The sequence below is a fragment of the Paramormyrops kingsleyae genome, chromosome 12, assembly GCF_048594095.1.
Source record: "Paramormyrops kingsleyae isolate MSU_618 chromosome 12, PKINGS_0.4, whole genome shotgun sequence".
In the NCBI taxonomy this organism is placed as follows: Eukaryota; Metazoa; Chordata; class Actinopteri; order Osteoglossiformes; family Mormyridae; genus Paramormyrops; species Paramormyrops kingsleyae.
Genome location: NC_132808.1, coordinates 23976584 through 23996710, shown reverse-complemented (window position 1 = coordinate 23996710; position 20127 = coordinate 23976584). Strand labels below are relative to the sequence as shown.

The following is a 20127-nucleotide window of genomic DNA, read 5'->3' as shown; positions in this document are numbered from 1 at the left end:
AATGTTGACTCTGCAGTCAACACTGTGTGCATGAAAGCACGGACTAATAATATTAAGATTAAACAGTATATCCTAACAGACGGGTAGGGATGAGCACATAAGCATTAAACAAGGACGTGAGCGCTCTTTCGGTTAAAATTCCCGGAAAAAACACGGATCCTTCGCTGTGTACTTCCTGTAAAGGATAAATGGAGACGAAGCAGCGACACACATCTCAAAGCTAATTACGCTGTGATCCCATTCAAAAGAGATTATGCAGGTGGCTGGATTCATTAAATCCTCGGAGATCCATAATCAGGGCATTTTACCCTCCATTAAAATTTGGAATCGGCCGAACTTAACTAGCTTCTTTATCGGAAAAAAAAAAACTAAATAAAAAAATGGGCTAGAACAGCAGATCCTAAAATGAGAGTATCTTACATCTTTAGACGGCCACTCTATTGGGAAAAGGTTTAAGGAAAGATCAAAGGATGTTCTTTCTGTTTTTTTTTTTACTTGAATTATTCCACTACAGCAGAATGTGACATAATTACAAAAGGTGCTGGATTCTGGATTTCAGAAGGATTAGAGGACTCCACTCATTGTTGGCAGGATCTTTCCCGGCTGCCGGCCGGCCAGCCTAAATGAGACGATGGTGGCACAAAAGGCCTCGTTAAGCCACAGCTCAAGGGGCGTGGCTTCTGTGTTCGCGAGGGGGGGGAGGGAGGAGGAGTGTCTTCATGGCCAAATTAGCCGTGAGGCGTCCGAAAAAAAAAATTGTAAGAGAATCGCCAACGGGAGTCAGTCGTCCTCTTTCCCAGTGACGCGGCCCGTGTTTGCGATGGGAGGCGAGCATTTGCCGGGACTGTGAACCTCTACGGTCAGAGGGAGGACCCAGCGGTACGCAAACTCCGGCCGCAAACCACATCAGGCGAATCAGGCCAAGGTGCGCTGGCTCTCTCAGGTACCGGCGGGTAATGAGAAGCTTGAGTAAACACAATCAATGCGAGATTTTCCCTGGGAACTCCCAGGGTGCCTCTCTTCCCACTCTTGACACACTTTTCAAACAATAACATCCCAAAAATCCAGAGCGTGGGTCGTGGCGCAGTACAGTATTTACACCCCTTTCGAAATGACGAGTGAAACCCGTGAGACCCTAGCTGTTACCAGTCGTTCGAGATGAAACATTTAAAGTGAGAAGGACGCTTTCTAGGGCTCCCTTCCTTTCTCACTCCCTCTTTCGCTCTCACCCTCTCGCTTGCGGATTACCTTCCCCTCATGCATTATTAATGGCGGTAAAGTACTGGTAGCATGCTGAATGCGCGGCTCGGGAGATTCGTGGCTAATCTAGCACAAAACAGGCCCAGGCACATAATGAAGGGGGAAAAAAGCACAAATGTCAACAGTTTCACACAGGGACTGGATTAGGCTTCCCCCCTTGCTGATTCCTTACTCGGGGATTATCTCCCTCTTAGTACACTGAGGAAAGGCCAAATGGCTACTCCGCTTTCTGCTGTTGTTCTTCTCCTCAGCCCACATTCTCAATTGTACTCTCACACTGCGCTCTCCTACTGTACTCTCACACTGCGCTCTCCTACTATACTCTCACACTGCGCTCTCCTACTGTACTCTCATACTGCATTCTCTTACAGTACTCTCCAACTGTACTCTCACACTGTGCTCTCCTGCAAAACTCTCAAATTAAGCTCTCTTACTGTACTCTCATACTGCACTCTTCAGTACTGTTCTCTTATACTGCACTCTCCTACTGTACTCTCCTACTATACTCTTACCGTAATTGCCTACTATGCAATTGCCTACCATGTCCCACTGTACTTTCCTACTGTTCTTGCTCACCTCCTGCGATCTCCTGTGTACTCTCCTCCCGCACTCCCCTACCGTACTTCATGCTGTAGCTCCTAGTGCTCTCAAATTCAGTTCTCCTCAGGTTCTCCAGTCCTCCTCTGAATTTAGGCTGAGCTGATGGGGGAGCCAAGCTGCCTCACGAACAAATTCCTGCAAGTTTCTTTTGAAGATGGTGGGAAACATCCCCACAGGCCAACGAGAAATTTCAGACAAAACCACAGGAACTCCCAGATCAATCAACCAAATAGTTCATGTTTCATATTTAATTGTTTGATTGTTGAGAACAATCTATCCTTATTACTATAATAATTGTAAGTGAAATAATGAAATTAACCATAAAGTACAGTCATAATTAGTAATAAGGAAAGATCTGTAGAAAAAGGCTTAACGTCAACAGACAATAGGCATTACAAAAACCTATTTGAAATATGTGACATCGTCATAAAACAAAATGGCTGTTTCTTTCAAAGTGTAACAAAGTTTAATTCCAAGCTGTTCGGGACACAGCTGTAGGCCTGGAATCACCCCACGGTGCCTCATTCAGGCCAAACTAGGTCTTTCAGATTGCAGGAGTGGGAGATCGACACCCCCCCCCCACACACACACACACACACACACCCCATGGGGCACAGTAGGGCAATTAACACTGCGGCCCAGCTGACCCGGGTTCGGGACCCACCTGAGCAGCGCGACTGGGAATGCAGGACAATGCCGGCGTGTTTTACACGTTATCGATGCGAGGAACGACATGGTCGCCGTATCACGCCGCTTACATTCTCGCATGATTTCCCCTTCGGCATGTTAGTGGCAGTTTCCCATTGATTTTTCGCACCATTGATTAGCGACTGCTGGAGCAATTTATTAGCCCCTTTGCATGCGTAAAGGCCGGCCGCAACGTCGGGTTTAGACGCCAGTCAACACACTCTGTTCGCCCCCTTGCAGTGAGTGGACCTGCCCAGTCACTGTAGCATCTCCCCCCATTTTCCCAAAGCTAATTTGCACGGAAAGTCCCTTGTCGAGGAGTTCCGTCATTACAACTAACAAATAATTTTACACAAAACGTATTTGTTATCTTAACCACACTATGTAAAAATTTTAGCGAGCATCCAGGTCATACATTTGTCGCTTGATACATGCATTTTTTTAAAAAAAATTTGAAGGGAAAGTTACAGATGTGGTCTAATATGTTAAACAAGCAGAAATACAGAAAACAAAGTGCTACATTAATAGCTTTATTCATAGACAGAACTGAAGGGCATCGTAAAAATGAACAGAAACAAACTGGTAATAACTCTTTAAATGCATACAGCTTAGGCTGTGCAGTTCTGTGTGTGTGTGAGAAAGAGAGAGAGAGAGAGAGAGAGAGAGAGAGAAATCAATGCACAGGACCCTATGATGTCATTTTTTACTCCATTAAATTGCGACCACAGAGAAAGGGCTCCAAGTAGGATGTTGGTACCTTTTGCGACCTACAGTGCTGAGACAGAGAGTCGCCTTGCCAGATGGACGGCCGATACGGCAGGCTACTCGCTCCTTCCCGAGGGTTTCGTTCATTAACGTGCCGCGTAATTCTGCATGGCAAACAGAAACGCAGAGCGGGAACCATCCAGGGGGGTCAATCGACAGGAAGCGGCCGACACAGAGATGTCTCTCCCCCTGCCATACACCCCCCCCCCCCCCCCTTTAAAGTGCAGTAGCAATGACTGGGCAGTTACACCCACAATAAAGTCTCATTCCAAGCCATTACTTTCTGTCTAACATATTAGCAGTACATAAACTGATTTGTTTAAAGATTTGTGGCTTCGGAAACACGGGTCCTACTCCAAATTTCATTACACGGCCATGGAGAGCAGGCCAGAGACAATGATGCATGTGGTTTGAGACTGATGTCAAAGCACAGAGACCATTTTTGAATTGGCACATCGCTTTCAGCCGGACGGAAAACTCCCATAGCCAATGTTGGTCACCGAAACCCAACTTTTAGGTCCAGGGATGGGGGGTGCACAGTACAGGGTAAATTTTTGCCTGGGTGTGGTTTATGATTGAGTTAGTGAAAAGTATGCACAACTTAATGTTTCGCTGGAGACCATCCAAAGCTTTTTTTTATTATTATTTAAAGCACAGATGCTGACAAGACATACATATAAAAAGTTAAAGTTTCTCTTCTCCTCAATTTTTTTGTCAGATTTAACTGTGGTTTAATTGATTCCTTATGCCAAAAGCTGGATTCAACTTTAATCACTCGAAACTGGAGCATGAAAAATAATTTGTTATGGCAAACTATCCCCCCTATGTCAGTGAAAATAAACTGTTCCTGAAATAGATCTAATACTACCTTATGTCACGGCACAACATTTATAACACTATGGCACTACATATAACTTAAATAAATGATAATAATGCCAAGACGATATTTCATAAGCAGGCCGCTCCGCTTTCCTTAATAATGCACTAGCAAATGAAAAATGTTACTCTAGATCTCACTGTCTATAGGTGAAAGATCCTTTTATTGGAAGGCAATCTCTTCCTTGTAAAAGGGGTGAGCAGAGAAATTATTGCTTGCAAAGGAAAATGAAAAACATGCAAATATACCAAGCTGAGTGAAATCATGCCCCCATCCAAAGCACACCCCATATTGCACAAACAATTTGTTTAAATCAGTTATGTTTTTTAACACCTTTTATTGAATATTTGTATGTGTGTGTGTGTGTGTGACAGAAAAAGAGAGAGAGAGTGTATATATATATATATATACACACACAGAGAGACACACATATATATACTGTATATGCAACAGAATGTCAATAGCATGAAATATGTCGGGCTAAGCTACCTGTAGATCATCATGTCAGATTAATATGAGGCAGGTTGCCTGCTGCGACCAGAGGCAGATGTTAGCACTTTCTGCATATCTGCTGGCTAACAGAGATCTTGGAGGATCTGAAGCCCTGAGAGGCTTGGCTGTGCGGAGGAGCGGCAGTGTCGCCTTCCGTATTATAGAAAACCATTAAAGCATCCAGTCTATCCAGTCCATGGTACGTAATATCTGGATAGATGCAGTAATATTTCCTGTTACAGTTCACGTGAGATTTTAAAAATCCAATAGTTTACACTAATAATAATAATAATAATAATAATAATAATAATAATAAAAATAATAATAAATGGGCCTGGCTTTAAAAGACCAGCTCAAAAATCATTCCAAAAAATGGTACAGTGAAATTTTTATTCATTAATTTATTTGCCTATATGTTAAGCACAATGCAGGCAAAACTGATTTGATTGTAGCAGTACTAAAGAAAAGTTCTCAGGAATAAAGTAATGAGAAAGTTTTAACTGTTGAAGTACACTGCTCTCGGTTGGTGAATGTGTGAGGGGATTGATGCGGTAATTAAGAATTTGGTGAGAACTTGGCTAGGTCACCCCTTTTCCCAGATCAGAGCCACATCAGAAATTCTTTCAAGTGTCCTTCTGCGTCGCCAAAGATGACAACAGCAAATCGATAAGTGCTTGAAATGAGAAGGAGCTGCCGGCTAGCCCCCGAGGCAAAAGATTTCATAGCACCGACCGTTTCTGAACTTCCAGCATTCCTTTGCACCGTCTTTGTGAAAAAGAGAGTCTTGAGTCTTTTCATTTTATTCTCCCGATGCAGGTAAGTGCGGCCAGGGTACCCGCGTGCTTCCAGCGCGCCTCCGCGTCACCCCCAGTATGACAGACAGCGTTTGGCATTACGCTCGGTGACCTGATAGCGGCCCGATATTTGCAAGGCGTGGAATAGACTGTTTTAAAAATACAACTGTTGTTTTAAACCTCTGATGCTGATTTGACGGTTCGTACCAAAGCGATTGGGTCTGATGGAGGTGAGTTTCTACATGTCTACATGTAACTGGGAAAATAACCGCTTCACTGCTCTGCCGCTGAATGCTCAAAGCAAACAAAGCGAGTAGCAGAACAACTATTTGATGCACTAATCAATCATCCTCCCACTAATATGGAAATAAATTATACCTGGAACGAGATAACAGGAAAGCGACGGACGCAACTGCTAATCAGTGTTATTGCCGGAATTGAAAGGTTTAACTACTCAACTATACTTGATGCAATTTTACATATCGGTCGTAAATTACCTTAGACAGCCGCATACAAAGGCCTGCTAATACACTGTTCTATCGACATATTTTATTTAGTATTGTATAATAAATGCTAATATTAATAAGAAAAAATGCATGTATTTACAATGAGACTGAAAATAAGTTATAATATTTTAATAATGCAATTCATTTAGAATCTATTGAATACAATGCAATATAAAATAAATTATTCGGCTTCGTTAACGTAGTTAACAGAAGTATGTAAAATGTTGATGACAATTAGCTAATAATAACAATAGCAATATACAAATATATTAGGCCTATATTAAACGTTTTATTATTATTTCTGTGCCCTCGCAGAATTCTCTCCCCGTTGCAGAATTCCCAAGTGGATGTGTGCATTAATTCGTTCCTTAATGGGAGTATGACTAAAAATGTAAAACAAGGATTAAGCACGTGAGACGTACGTCCGGTTCATTTGGCTCACTTCACGTGCGAATGAAAATCACTCCGTATCTTGCGTTTCTTCGCGAGCCATTTGCATCCCGGCCAGCTGCTCACTTCAGCTGCGGAAAAACGCCAGTGTTACTCGCTTTTAAACACGGCTCATGTATAGCGGGGCTTACGTCTCCCTTTTTCCTTTTTAATACAACTCTAAAATGCATTCGCACACCGGCGATCGTTTCGATCACTACTGAAACACAAAAAAAAAACAGTGATGCGATCACTAGGTTTAATTAAAAAAAAAAAAGATGGGTACGGGGGAAAGGAGCACTGATTAACAGTAGCCTAGAAATGTGGCTCAATAAAATTTGCCTAAATTAATCGTTAGACACTAGAGCTTCGTAAATATACATTTTCTAAACGTATATAAATAACTTCATGAAAGCATTACTTTGCTGCTTCGGTATTGTTTTAAATGTAATTATGCAAACACATACCATTTAATTTATTATTGAACAAATTGAAATAATTAATTTAAATACGAAACGGTTATCCAAAATAGTTATATTAAATATACCAATTCGTTACCAAATACACCATGTACATATATACTTACCAACATAGGTGTTAAAATGAATTATTTGTACATTTCAGAAATACTGTTTAAAAACATATATTTTTGGAAAACAGATACCGCGGTAAATGTAGCATTATTAGTACTGAACAACTAAACACCAATAATGTTGTATAACTTTCAAGCTTTTTACATTGTGTTTATTTAATATATACTCCAAAAGTACTTCTACTACGATTATAGCTGTTAATGTGAATAAACAAAAACAACAACAACAACAATAATAATAATAATAATACTAAATGTATTCAAAATGTAATTTGGTTAATATTGTGAAAAAAATTGAAATAAAAACTGTTTTTTTTCCTGTCTTTATAATTTGATTTGGAGTGTCTAAAATGCCAGGATTCCTTGCAATTGAACTTATAATGCACTAATTTTATTAATTATAAAAGCCATCTGCGGTGTTGAGTTTGAGACGCTCTCACCTACACGCACGGAGGCACACTTGCGCGCGCGCGCGCACACTGATACACAAACACACCCCCTGAAAACACACACACCCACGCGACCAGCTCGTAGCGGGAGGAAAAAAGTGCGCCACTCTTGAGTGTGTTCCGAGGCAAAAAGTTACTGAAGCCGTAGACAGCAGGAGACAGTCTAATGGATAAAATGACCCTTAACTAATGGACTGAGAGTTGTTAGATCCAGATTTCGAATATATTTGCAACGGTACTAGTTGTCTGACTTTTGACGTAACGTCTTTTTATGTAGAAGACAAAACGGTCTGAGGAGATACGGAAGATCGAGCCATCTTCAGTTTGGAACTCGAGCAGAAGTTTATACTAAAACTTATGCTCTGAATCCCCCGGATCGTATTCGAGTACATTTAGCATCGTTAACGGTTTGGATTTGTTCCTAAACCAGCGGAAATAAAACGCAAAAAGAAGATCAAACCTGTGATTCAGCAACTACTGGTAAGTGCAGAGGCTATCCAGTTGGAGATGTGAGATTATGCAAGTAAAGGAATTCGTTCCACTTCAGCAAAATCTTCTCGGTGTAAGCTTTGTAACTCTGATCTGAGTTTCGTCAAAAGTCAGGCTAAAGAAGGATAGTGATAAGTGTGCTGTTGGCAGATCTCACCTTACACTTCGGTGTGTGATGATGATGGTGATGATGATGATGATGGTGGTGGTGGTGATGATGATGATGGTGCATTGTTAGAATTTAAACCGATGGGGAAACAAGCTACTTTTTTGCTACAGTTCTTCTAACTGAAAAAATATGTGATATAAAAGTCTAATAAATTGACGCAGTTTGAATACATTTTTAACGATTTACAGAGCGCAAAAATTATAACGCTAAAACTTATATCTTTAAAACACAAACCTGGTAATATCTGAGGAAAAGTTTTTTATTTTATAACCTTTGACAATATGGTCATATAAACGTAATCAGTGGGCCTGATTTGTATTGCTCAACATTGAAATGAATAATTCTAAAAAAAAAACAGTCATTTACAATCGCATGTTATACAGACCTAATATTATATCATCATTGTTATTACGCCTGAATTACTGTTATTTTCTGTCCAAACTGCAAAAGACGCATAATTGTTTTTAATGTTTTAATGTCTTAATCAAAATAAAAATATATACCTTACTGTCCATGTCCTATTGTCATTGCATTTGCGCTAACACAAAAGCAAAACCACACTATAAATTGGTAACTAAATAGTGTTAATTAATAAAAATAATAATGCTAATTTAAAGAGATACATATTAATTAATTTATATACCACCAACGGTTGAACACCTATTATTTGCAAGGCTGTTAAATAAAAAATATGTAAATATAACCTGTAGCCTGCAATGTGACACCATAAACTGCAATGCAGAAAAAAATGACTTGGTCTAAATTACCCCTTTTGCGTGTAGGAATCTGGAATTTGCGGAGGTCTACCTAAAAGGAGACATATTTATATTTTATTATTTTTATTAGTAGAATTATCATTATTCCTACTTCTACTATCACCACTATAATAATTATTATAATAATAATAATTATTATTATTATTATTATTATTATTATAACAACAAAGCGTGTTGTTTTTCTTGTTAGAATGAAGATTGTGAGGGAATTGTTTACTAACAGTAGTAAATAGAGTTTGAAATATTTTTAAACTTCTATCGCATCTTTAAATATTGTTTCGTAGACGTGATGAAATGAACAGAGATGTAAGGTGAATAGTTACATGTAAACTAACGTTCCTTGCTCTGTCGATAAACAGAAACAGCACAGAAACAAGTCGATTCTGTGTTGCCATTACCGGAAAAAAGTTGCGGTAATAAATATGAATATCACTGCGGATTACAGACTGGTTTAACAGTTTCAAATAATGTGTACATTTTTTAATAAAAAGTGAAAAATGTAAATGACATGTAAAAAACTACCTAAAAATGGAAATGGTGTGTTAAGATTCATCTAACAGTCTAAATGTTTTAACGTGCGGTTTATTTCATATTTGCGATTATTTTAGTTGTCTGTTTCCCAGCTATTTTAAATTTGATATTGGCATTACTTTACTACTCTGGCAGCTCAGATAAATGCTGGACTAAATTATGAACTATTATTATTTTCTTATATTACTATAATTATACAATTTAACGTAAACCAACATTAACGTGGAAAATATGACGCTGTTTTTCGGATCTGTGATAGAAATATCCTTATCATTTGGAGAGGAGTCACGCAAGTACCTGTCTTGTAAAACATGATCTATCCTGACTAATTTCTTTGAATAAAAATAGAGATGTAGTTAGAGCAGATCGCAGTTCCATACAGATTGCCGTATTTAAAGAAAATAATGAGGAAAAACGATTAACAGCATGATTGCATGCAAATTTCTATCTTAAATTATCATACGCAAACAAAGAAAGCCTGGACTAATAAAATCCCATCTGTGTTACTTCATATCGAGTTAGTATAGAGCTGTGATAATGAATTTTGTAATATCGCGCCGACAGACATCTCAATCAGAAACTAATCCCATGATTTTACTGTAGAATCACTAAACTCCTATGCGCCAAACTGCCGGCCCTTGGCCCAAACGAAGCGCTGAGACACCGCTACAGAATCAGCACTAAAGTGCAGGATCGAATTTTGTACTCTTTGACAAATTATGATCAATGCCCGTAACTCTTATTACAGCTCTTTTGTTGTAACTGGGATGTTGTTTCGCCATGATATTTTAAACTGCATGGTTACTCATTAAACGCTCTTTGTATGTATTTATTGTCCTAACATGTATCTCGTATATTTACTGTGGTTTTGCGTTGTTTTTAATTACAATTATCTATTTTGCAGAAGCTGCAAAGTGTGCGCAGTAGAATGGATTCTCACTGCCGCAAACTTGCTTCCACGTGCGCCCAGTTAGGTGAGTATTTATTTGCAGGCGTTTCCAAAACATGCGGTGTACCATTGTGGGAAAAGTATTTTGTTTTTAAGTGTTTTTGGCGATGGGAAAATCAGCAAGGCTACTCTTCGGGGATCTCGAGTCTCTTAATAAAAATATTCAAAACCACAATTCAAAATTGCATTTATTAAAGTAATTGTAATTATTACATTAAACATAAAATATGAAGTATGTGTTGCTGTTACCGGAATCCCAGGTCAATTTTTAAGTCTCAGCGGCAGAGTAGAACTTCAGTGTATTTAAACTTGTATTACACTGACCCCTGGTGTTAAAAGAACCAGAATGCAGCGATTCCCGCTCCTCTATCCACTGTCCCCAGTGCTGCTCGACAATGTAAGCTAAGCAACTTAAAAATACAATCTAACAGAAAAGAATCTAAAAGAATATTGGATAACCGTTAAGTAAGTATTGATTTCGAAAATTTAGAGGTAAAAATTATAAAATGTATTTTATTCATTATCGATTATTTAACAAATACTATACTAATTTCAATATTTTTTAAACTTTCTTAATAAAGGGCAGTAATTATTATTATTAATAATAATAATAATATAATAATAATAATATTATGTGTGTGCGCGTACGATAGATAGAGTGCCATATATGTATTCCGGTACCATGCAAAGAAATTACTGCAAGACAAGCATTCAAAATCAATGCATTTCAAACGCGTATTTGGTGCCCACTGATCAGTGTGAAAAGTTGCACAAAGTCGTGTTTACCCACCACATGACACACACCAACTGTAAGAGGATATACATTTTTTCACCTTAATTCGCGCGTATCTCGGCCAAATATATTGCGACACATTTATGTGCGCGATACCTTAATTAGACACAGGCATATATAAAATCAAATGTTCGCATAATATAGGCGCTACAGATGATTAAGCTGAGCAACAGTAGTAGTAGTAGTAGTAGTAGTCGTAGTAGTAGTAATAATAATAATAATAATAATAATAATAATAATAATATTAAACGGGTTTCTTATCGCATGGCAGTATGAATCTAACCAAACACTAGAATATAAAGACTCTTAGGTGACTTGTTTATTGACGATCTATTTTCTTCAATTTTCTATTCCTTTAATATATGCAGCAGTTGTTAGACTGGCTCCAGGGAAAACTAAATGTATAATGAAAGCTTATTCGTGAGGAGGAATATCCTAATGGAAGAATTTGATGTCTTCTTAATCCTATGTAAAAAGCTTTGTCGTCTCCCTAATATTGACTGAATGGGTAATTAACGGCTCTCCATATCGTACCGTGCACGATAATCCGTAAAAAGGAGCGTCGCCACGCTAAAAGTAAGAAATGAAGAGAACACCAATAATCCAGTCTAAATCTAGTATAGCATGTGGAAGTTTCCAAGCATTAAAAAACAAGAGGATGTTTTACATGCCTCCGGTGTATAAAATTAATTTACTGAACAGTCATGTACAATTTCTTCATTATATATGACGCACATTGTTAAATTGTTATTAACAACATAATAGAAAATAGCTCACATCAAATGACTAGAAATAATAACATATCTTAGGAAATTGTCTTGGTTACCTTAGCAACATTTATAGCACATCTAACACTTGATACAATATAATGTTTGCTTTTCTCATAATGCTTCGCTTTATTTCATTGTCCCGTTTTTCATGTAACATAAAGGTTTAAGAAGGAAGGCTGATAGAAATTGTACATAACACATGTAACACTTAACTATATTTCTTTTGTGCGTGTAGTTATGAATTGTCATTTTTCCTATTTATAAGGAGTTAACAGGCAGAGATACATATCACACGATTAAATTATTTTTAATTTTAATTTATTAATTCGCATGGTGACTGAAAAATGTGAATTCGTCAAATGAAGTCTTAAATAGAAAACCAAGTAATACAATTAAAGCGCACGATGACAATGAGAAGGAAGATTAGCCGCAGCGCATAGGATATCATTGCGTGAATTTAAGACGGTACGAATTTTTTATTTATTCTTCTGAAATATTGAATGATACAGACGTTATATCTCTATATACGCATATATTGCCAAATGAATAAACGTGTACGACATCATGCATTTTCATAATAGTGCACCGTAGTAAATTACTATGCGTTGTTTTGTCTTCCCATATTTGCCCTCAAGATTGTAAATGAGGTGTATATCGGGGGGGTTCACGGGATTAGCCCAATAACGTGTTAGTAGACCTGCTCCCGAGAATGAGGTGTGTGTCAGTGTAAGAACTGAGTAATTAGCAAATTACACCTTCTTAATGAGGACAATACGGCTGAGGAAACATTGACATACTATAGACCGAGAAAATAAAATTAGTATGTGTAAATTTATTCGTTATAGTTGTTTGATAAGTGTATTTAAAATACTTCTGTAACATTGTTTCACTGGTTAAATTAACAAAATAACAGTTTTTCTTTCAAGACCAATGCCCGGTAAAGTTATCAGAATTTCACTACTGATCTGCTTATCTTGAAAAGTGACATTTTTATCTCTTACGTTACGAATTATGACATTGCAAGGGAAGTTTCACTTCTTTTCACCAGTATAATAGTAACAGGTTAGTGCTGTATTATTTAGATCAAATTACCCAGAAATACTCTTTTCTGACAGGCGACGGGTGTATCACGCAGCAATACGTCCGTCTCCTCTCAGAAAAACGGCGCTTTTTTGGTAATTCCGAAATAACATGGTTTCATTCCTATATTGTTAGCAAGGAAATATTTACTCTACGTTTTATTATCTTGGGGGAATTACGGTAAATTCAATCAGAAAACTGCGAAAACTCCCCTAAACCCCCAGTTTAAAAGACTTAAGCAAATGAGGGTCTTATCAGATTAAAAACCACTACAAATGTAAGAACGTTGGCTCCTCAGAAAACTCTGTGGGGTCGGCGGGATGGATTCCCTGTCAAACAGAAGGGATAAAACGCGGAATCTAAAAACCAGATAAGGAACAGAATAGGAATATATTAATATATCCGTATTGTCAATCTCAATGCGTTTTCAGTGTATTATTTTTCTTACTCCGTGGCATAACGGGAAACGCCTCGTTATCTGATGATTTCATTCGTTAATTTTATCCTGGACTATCAGGGCAATGATTACGCATCATGCCAATGAACAGCGTAAAATATAGCAGAGGGTTTACATAAACATATTTAATGTATTTAAAAGAAAAAAAACATGCTCTTCGATGACATTATCATTTGAAAATCACGATCTACAACAGAAGGACTTTGGGGTACAGTTTATATATATATTTCTCTGTATGATTTTCTCCTTACGGACGGTGTATGGTCCGCGAGAGTGATGCGGATACCGGTAGCAGAACCTGCTTTCATCTGACAGAATGTGAATCTGGTGCAGGAAAAATACACGACGGGCTCCTTTTCTCTGTACAGGTCGATGGGGTTTTTATTCTGAGCAGCGATGCGTACCTACGCCTGAGAATGGCATTGGCAGGCTTCTCTTATTTCTCGCGAGTCATCCTGCCCCGGTTGGCTGGGAAAATTGTCATGTCCGAGTCTGACAGCTTGCCTGAAAGTGGGTGGACTTTAATGACGTCAAACCCTAGAAAAGTGGCTCAGTTGGACAAACAGGGATCTGGGAACAGCTGAAATGAAGAGCGAGCGCTGTAGTTCGTGTCTGCCTTTGGATATAATATCGCCTACCTGTCCCTGTCACTCTGATACTCCAAGACACTAACTGTGTCAGTCGGGATATGATTTGTTCCAGATTCCTCTAAAAATCTTTATTTTTTCTGACTGTGGTAGCGGTAGTAGGGCTTTAATTTAAGACATCCTAAGACTTTTAAGCAGTGTCGTGCAAATTATTTATTGAAGGAGCTGCAACGAGTAAATCTTGATTACCAAAGGTTTTCATCTTCCTTCCCTGTCGGACGATTTTGCTTGCGGTACACGGAACCTTAATCTACTAACATCAGATCTTTTGCGTCGGTATCGATGAACTCTATAAAGGATTCATTGAATTTGGACGCCCATCTTTCCGGAAATAAACTCATCTCTTCTCAGCACACCGCGCTAGCTATGGCTTCGAGTCTGCAGCCGTTGCAGCGGTCTGCAGACTCCAAGCACCGATTGGAGGTGCACACGGTGTCGGACACCTCCAGTCCAGAATCAGTAGGTAAGAGTCAGCTAATATTTTGCGCCAGTAGCACCTAATTCTTCCCTTTGTTACCGGGAGAGTTCATTGAACAAATGCCTGAAAAGTAGATTGCATTTATTTACAAGGTTTTACAGTCAGAATCATAGCAACGCATATACTCTCTAAATGGTTTTAAAAATAGGAGACTACATCTGAAAATAGTATTTGATCAATGACATGGAAGCAAATATTATCTTTGGATGTGTATTTTTAAAGACCGCGTTGTTTTTTTATATTTGGCAATTGTTTTTAATCTTAGTTTTCGATTGTGTCGGCCGTGAGGTATTGATATGTAAATGAAAAAAGTTAATCATTTTCATTTTGTCATTCTGCATATAAATAAACGACATTCATTGGGTATTTGTGCGTTCTTTATAAGTACTTTATCCACATAATACTATTTTCTTGTCACACTCATCTGAAGATGAAGTGTCTTTCAGCTTTTCTGTTTGAATATTAATGTTGCCTTGCGCCTATGTCAAACATAACTAAAATGTTTGTGCTTTTCCGCTACTCGATATAAACAAAAAAGCAATATACTAAATGATTTACACCCCTTTTTTTCAATACCGTGCCAGTTCAGGTGGGTTCCAAAATCATTCACGCCGTGTTTATGAGGATGTGTGTGGGTTTCCATTCGCGATGACGAAGTTGCCGTGATCTTTCCAGAGAAGGAAAAGACGCAGAGCAAGAACGAGGATTCCTCCGATGACCCGTCAAAAAAGAAAAGGCAGAGAAGACAGAGGACTCACTTCACCAGCCAGCAGTTACAGGAGCTGGAGGCGACGTTCCAGCGGAATCGCTACCCAGACATGTCAACCAGGGAGGAGATTGCCGTGTGGACCAACCTCACAGAGGCCAGAGTCAGGGTGAGGCCAAAATATACATTATATGTTTCTGCACTTCTGGGTTTTCAGTCTTAATTCTTGTGTCTATATATATATATAGATCATTGGTCGTGAATGTTAAAATATGGGACTGCTATATCAATCAATATTAATAATGGTTATATTTTAAAACAAAACAATTGTTGCCTGGTTTTATAGCATTCGTGTTACATACTATACCCTTTTAGAATTATATATTTTCTGGAAGCAAAGTGTTTTTTTTTACGCTGGCTATATATATATAATCACATATTAAGTCGCTTTTTAACAAGCGCTTCGCATCATGATAGTCCTTCCTATTAAAATTTAAATTAGCGATGGTGCTTATAGATCTTATTTACAAGCAGGGACTCTTTGCCGTTTTATTGCGGATTGTACGTTACACCTTTTCTTCTCCCAGTGCTAAAAAGGAAGACATAAAAATAATTTATTTTTCACACAATTTCAGAAGTAGTTTTCCTGAAGAAAATTAGTAATAGGCCTATATAAAACATTTAACAGTCGATGCGAGATATTTACAGGAAAAAAATATACATTATATATGTTGCAAGTGCTCAAAACAAAACTACTGATACAAGAAATTAGTCAAACACCTACAGATTATACAGAGATAGAAAATCTCGCAGGACTCTCAGTTAGCATTCAAAGTATCTTGTGGTAGCACTAATTGCCTTTTAATTACAGCAACCTGTTGAGATGCAAAGCTTGTATTTTTTGTTGCCTTACGTAATAGGTCACAAATATTTTCTCTGGCGTGACGGAATACACATCTTGAGGCGCTGGGCTAATGGTTAAGATTGGGGGATGTGTATTGGAACTCCTGCAGAATCAGTCCTGGTTGTTTTGTGAAGGGGATTAAAACTGGCTCTATTAGGCATATATTAACACCTCGTGAACTAACAAAACAAGTCAGAACAAAACTGCAAAACAATTGGGAGAAATTTGAGAGTTATGCTACAGGCATGATGCAAATAAAATCTTAGTTTAATCATCTTATTGGGTTATTGTATCCAGTTCTACAGAAAAAAAGTTTGTCGTTACTTGCCTTTATTTTTGTTTATGTTGATTTAATTAAATGAATACTTTTGTTTTATGTTAATAAATGATTATATAAATAGAAGCAATTAGAGCGGCACCTATTTGATTGTTTGGTAATGCATTTCTCGCGGGACTTTTGAATTGCATTATGTTTTCTAGGTTTCATAGAAAACCGCTGCACCTGAAGGAAAAAGGTGTTCGGTCATTTATCGGTGAAATAAATGCATTTGCGTGATAATTTGTTAATATGTTGTTATAGGTGTGGTTCAAGAACCGCCGGGCAAAATGGAGGAAAAGAGAAAGAAACCAACAAGCTGAGCTATGCAAGAATGGCTTCGGTCCTCAGTTCAATGGACTCATGCAGCCCTACGACGACATGTATCCCAGCTACACGTATAACAACTGGGCTGCCAAAGGGCTTACGTCGGCCTCCCTGTCCACCAAAAGCTTTCCTTTCTTCAATTCCATGAACGTCAACCCGCTCTCCTCTCAGACGATGTTCTCCCCGCCGAACTCAATCTCTTCCATGAGCATGTCCTCAAGCATGGTGCCCTCTGCGGTGACTGGGGTGCCCGGTTCCAGCCTCAATAGTTTAAATAACTTGAATAACCTCAGCAACCCGTCTCTGAATTCGGGAGTCCCGACGCCGGCGTGCCCGTACGCGCCGCCGACTCCCCCTTATGTATACAGGGACACTTGTAACTCCAGCCTGGCCAGCCTGAGACTGAAAGCGAAGCAGCACTCGAGTTTCGGATACGCCAGCGTCCAGAATCCCGCTACTAACCTGAGCGCTTGCCAATACGCGGTGGATAGACCAGTCTAATTGCTGACCATTGAAAAGCCGATTCACAGGAACAAGAGACTACATTTTTTTTCTCTTTAATTAAACGGCACAAGAAGACTAAACCACTGAAACGAGCTATACCCCGTGATGGAGTTTTCAGACTAAAAGGAAAATATTAGACATTCTTCGATAAGTATTTTTGTGCTTCGCCAGTGAGTGCAGAATTTGACTGGATATTTTATTTTATAAGGCTGTTATTTTGAAGTTTTGAATTATGGACATTTAATGACTGAAAGGTTGTAAATATTAAAATGTTACCTGCATTTTATAAAAGCGAATGCTCTTGCTCTTCAGTGTTTTCAAAGGTTCAGTTTAACAAAGCATGTGGAAAACGTAAAGGAATAATGTTTTGCTTGCAAACAAGGGAATGTATATACTAAACCCACCAGTTGTGTATTTCTAATATTATAAATTTATTATTAAATGTCTGTGTGAATATCGATTTTAGAGTAGACATTCTGATTATTAAGACGCATCAAATGTTCCTGCGAAATTAAATAGAATTTGCTTTGTGTATACTATTTGGTACGGAATTTTGTTTCGTTCTTTTTTTTCCAACTACAAAAAATAAAATATTGTGTTTTATTTAATGGAAGTAAATATATCGTTCAAAAATATTGTTTAAAGTTTGTGTGCTGTTACTACACGCATATTAAGGTTGGACAAAAAATGTAACAGGAGCGATGCACCGGGTTCAATTATAATAATTGCTTCTCTAATTTAGGGAAAACATTGTTCCCATCCAATACACATTCTCGAGACGCAAAATGAGAAAGAGTAGGGGGTGAGAGCTGCAGTCAGATAAAAGGCAGCGCGGACGTCTGTCTAACCCGGAGTTTGTGTGATCGGCCGTGCTTGAAATAACGCTGCAATACACAAAACATGAATTCGAGAATTAATAAGATCCCGTGCCACTCAAAATAAAATTGAACTTACAAAAGTAACAATAACCATGGACGCTACAAAATATCCAGTTGCAGTACAAAAATGAACAATATGGTTCATTAAACATTTTTCAAAGGTTTAGATATTGATTTGCGCTGTGTTAAATATATTAAAATTGCACAAAAGAAGTAAAGGACAGAACATGCACGCGTTTTATTTCACATTGAATACTGAAAGTTAATTATTTTACTTTAAGTTGAAGTTTATTCGGTTTTTATCTAAAATTTAGAATAATAACGTGCCAAATATGATTTCATCTAACTGGTCCACACGATTGGAATTTGTGTTAGTGGTCTTTCTTTTGTCATTTTTTAAACAAAAAAAATATGTGACCGTTTTACCTCACCCTGCCTCGATTTATGTCCAAGTTTTGGTCTGTAGCTTACTTGTAGTCTTTGTCTTGGCGCTGGCATCTAAGACATTTTGGCGCAATAATTGATTATTAAATGTACTGGAAGTGATTATACAAATAAAAGACGAAACGCCTAAGGTAAACGCCGAAGGTAAACGGAAATAGTCATTTGTGAGTTTGCACACAAACAATAGATGGAATTTGGTCCGAGAAGGTGGGTGCCTTGTTTTAAGCTCTTGACTCGCGGGGCAGGAGTCACGCTAAAATACAAACTAGCGTCAGTTCATAAACAATTTTATTTAAAAACAATTTAAAAGATACATGGCAGACCGTAGCGTATTTCTGTCAAGGCGAGAAATCCGTTCCTCTTAAATCAAAGCACACTCACATGATTGATATTTGACTTTAGATGAGTCGCATTGCTGACAATTTTTGCAACTTTTTTTCGGTAGGTGTGACCATTCATATTCATATCAACGTTGCTTATTGTGCTCTCGCGACCAGGAATTATTGATTTACGCCAGAAACTTTAAGAATGCAGTAAAAATGCAGCGAGCTGGCTCGTCTCTGACAGTGTTTTCTCTTCAAATTTTAAACAACTGAAATACGTGTTACAGCGGGCGCGTTACCTCTGAAGTTCCTGACCTGGTGAAAATGAATACGGCTCCAAGTTGCATGACATAAACCTCCATTACTAATCATATGTCGAGCGTTTAAGGTTCAAATAGTCAAACTCTGTAAAAAAAATGTCCAGCTGTGAGCTTCCTTAGGGTAAAACTCGATGCTTTCCGTAATACGTAATTTATTACCGTAGATCATTCATTTGTTAATTGTAAAGAGTTAACTGTAACGAATTGCATTAAAAGTAACAAATTTATGCGTGCTGAGTCTACTTTCATACCTCACCCTGACAAGCCGTAAATTACCCATGACCGAGTTGTCCGCTCGTGCCAGAGTCCGTAAAGAGGCGAAATAATGGCCGACAAAGGGGAACGCCTTTCAACCAAGCAAACAACGCTGTCTGGGCCCCAATACACATCCTAATAAACACTGGGGAGAGATGATACCAAAGAGCCAAGTCTTCCAGAACGAACTTATTTCGACTGCGACAACCAAGGAAAGCAGCCACGCTCTTCCATTCTGCGCATCAACGTTTATTAGGAAAAGATATTGAGGTTCCCGCAGATGCAGCCTACTTCGCTGCATGGACAGTCCCACTTGAGTTAAGTGGCTTTATTCATTAGGGAAGGCACGCGCGTAATAAGTAGAATAATCGGCAATATATATAGCCTTTTACATACATATAATTTATGTTAATGTTGTAATATATAGCTTTTACCTTCGTACATTTGCAATTTTAATTATTTGTTAAATATTCTGAATGTGTTAATACAGGATCTGTTACTTTTGTTTTGAAAAATAACATTCATGTATCACCTACGTACATCTAAGTTTTGTGTGTGTT

The 20127-nt window shown here is 38.2% G+C and overlaps 1 protein-coding gene across 3 annotated transcripts in view; it reads left to right on the top strand.

The window, feature by feature from the left end:
• pitx2 (paired-like homeodomain 2) overlaps window positions 1-19539 on the top strand; it is a 52395-nt gene extending 32856 nt beyond the window's left edge. Inside the window, exons 1-4 of one of the 3 annotated variants that reach the window (XM_023822195.2) lie at window positions 7502-7931; window positions 10321-10390; window positions 15266-15465; window positions 16781-19539. In XM_023822195.2, coding sequence (XP_023677963.1) covers window positions 10345-10390; window positions 15266-15465; window positions 16781-17344 — 810 coding nt within the window. In that variant the 5' untranslated portion in view covers window positions 7502-7931; window positions 10321-10344 and the 3' untranslated portion in view covers window positions 17345-19539. Of the gene's footprint in view, window positions 1-7501; window positions 7932-10320; window positions 10391-13402; window positions 14576-15265; window positions 15466-16780 lie in introns of those variants that run through there. The other 2 variants (XM_023822196.2, XM_023822193.2) reach the window with 2 other exon arrangements.
• The last annotated feature ends 588 nt before the right edge of the window (window positions 19540-20127 follow it).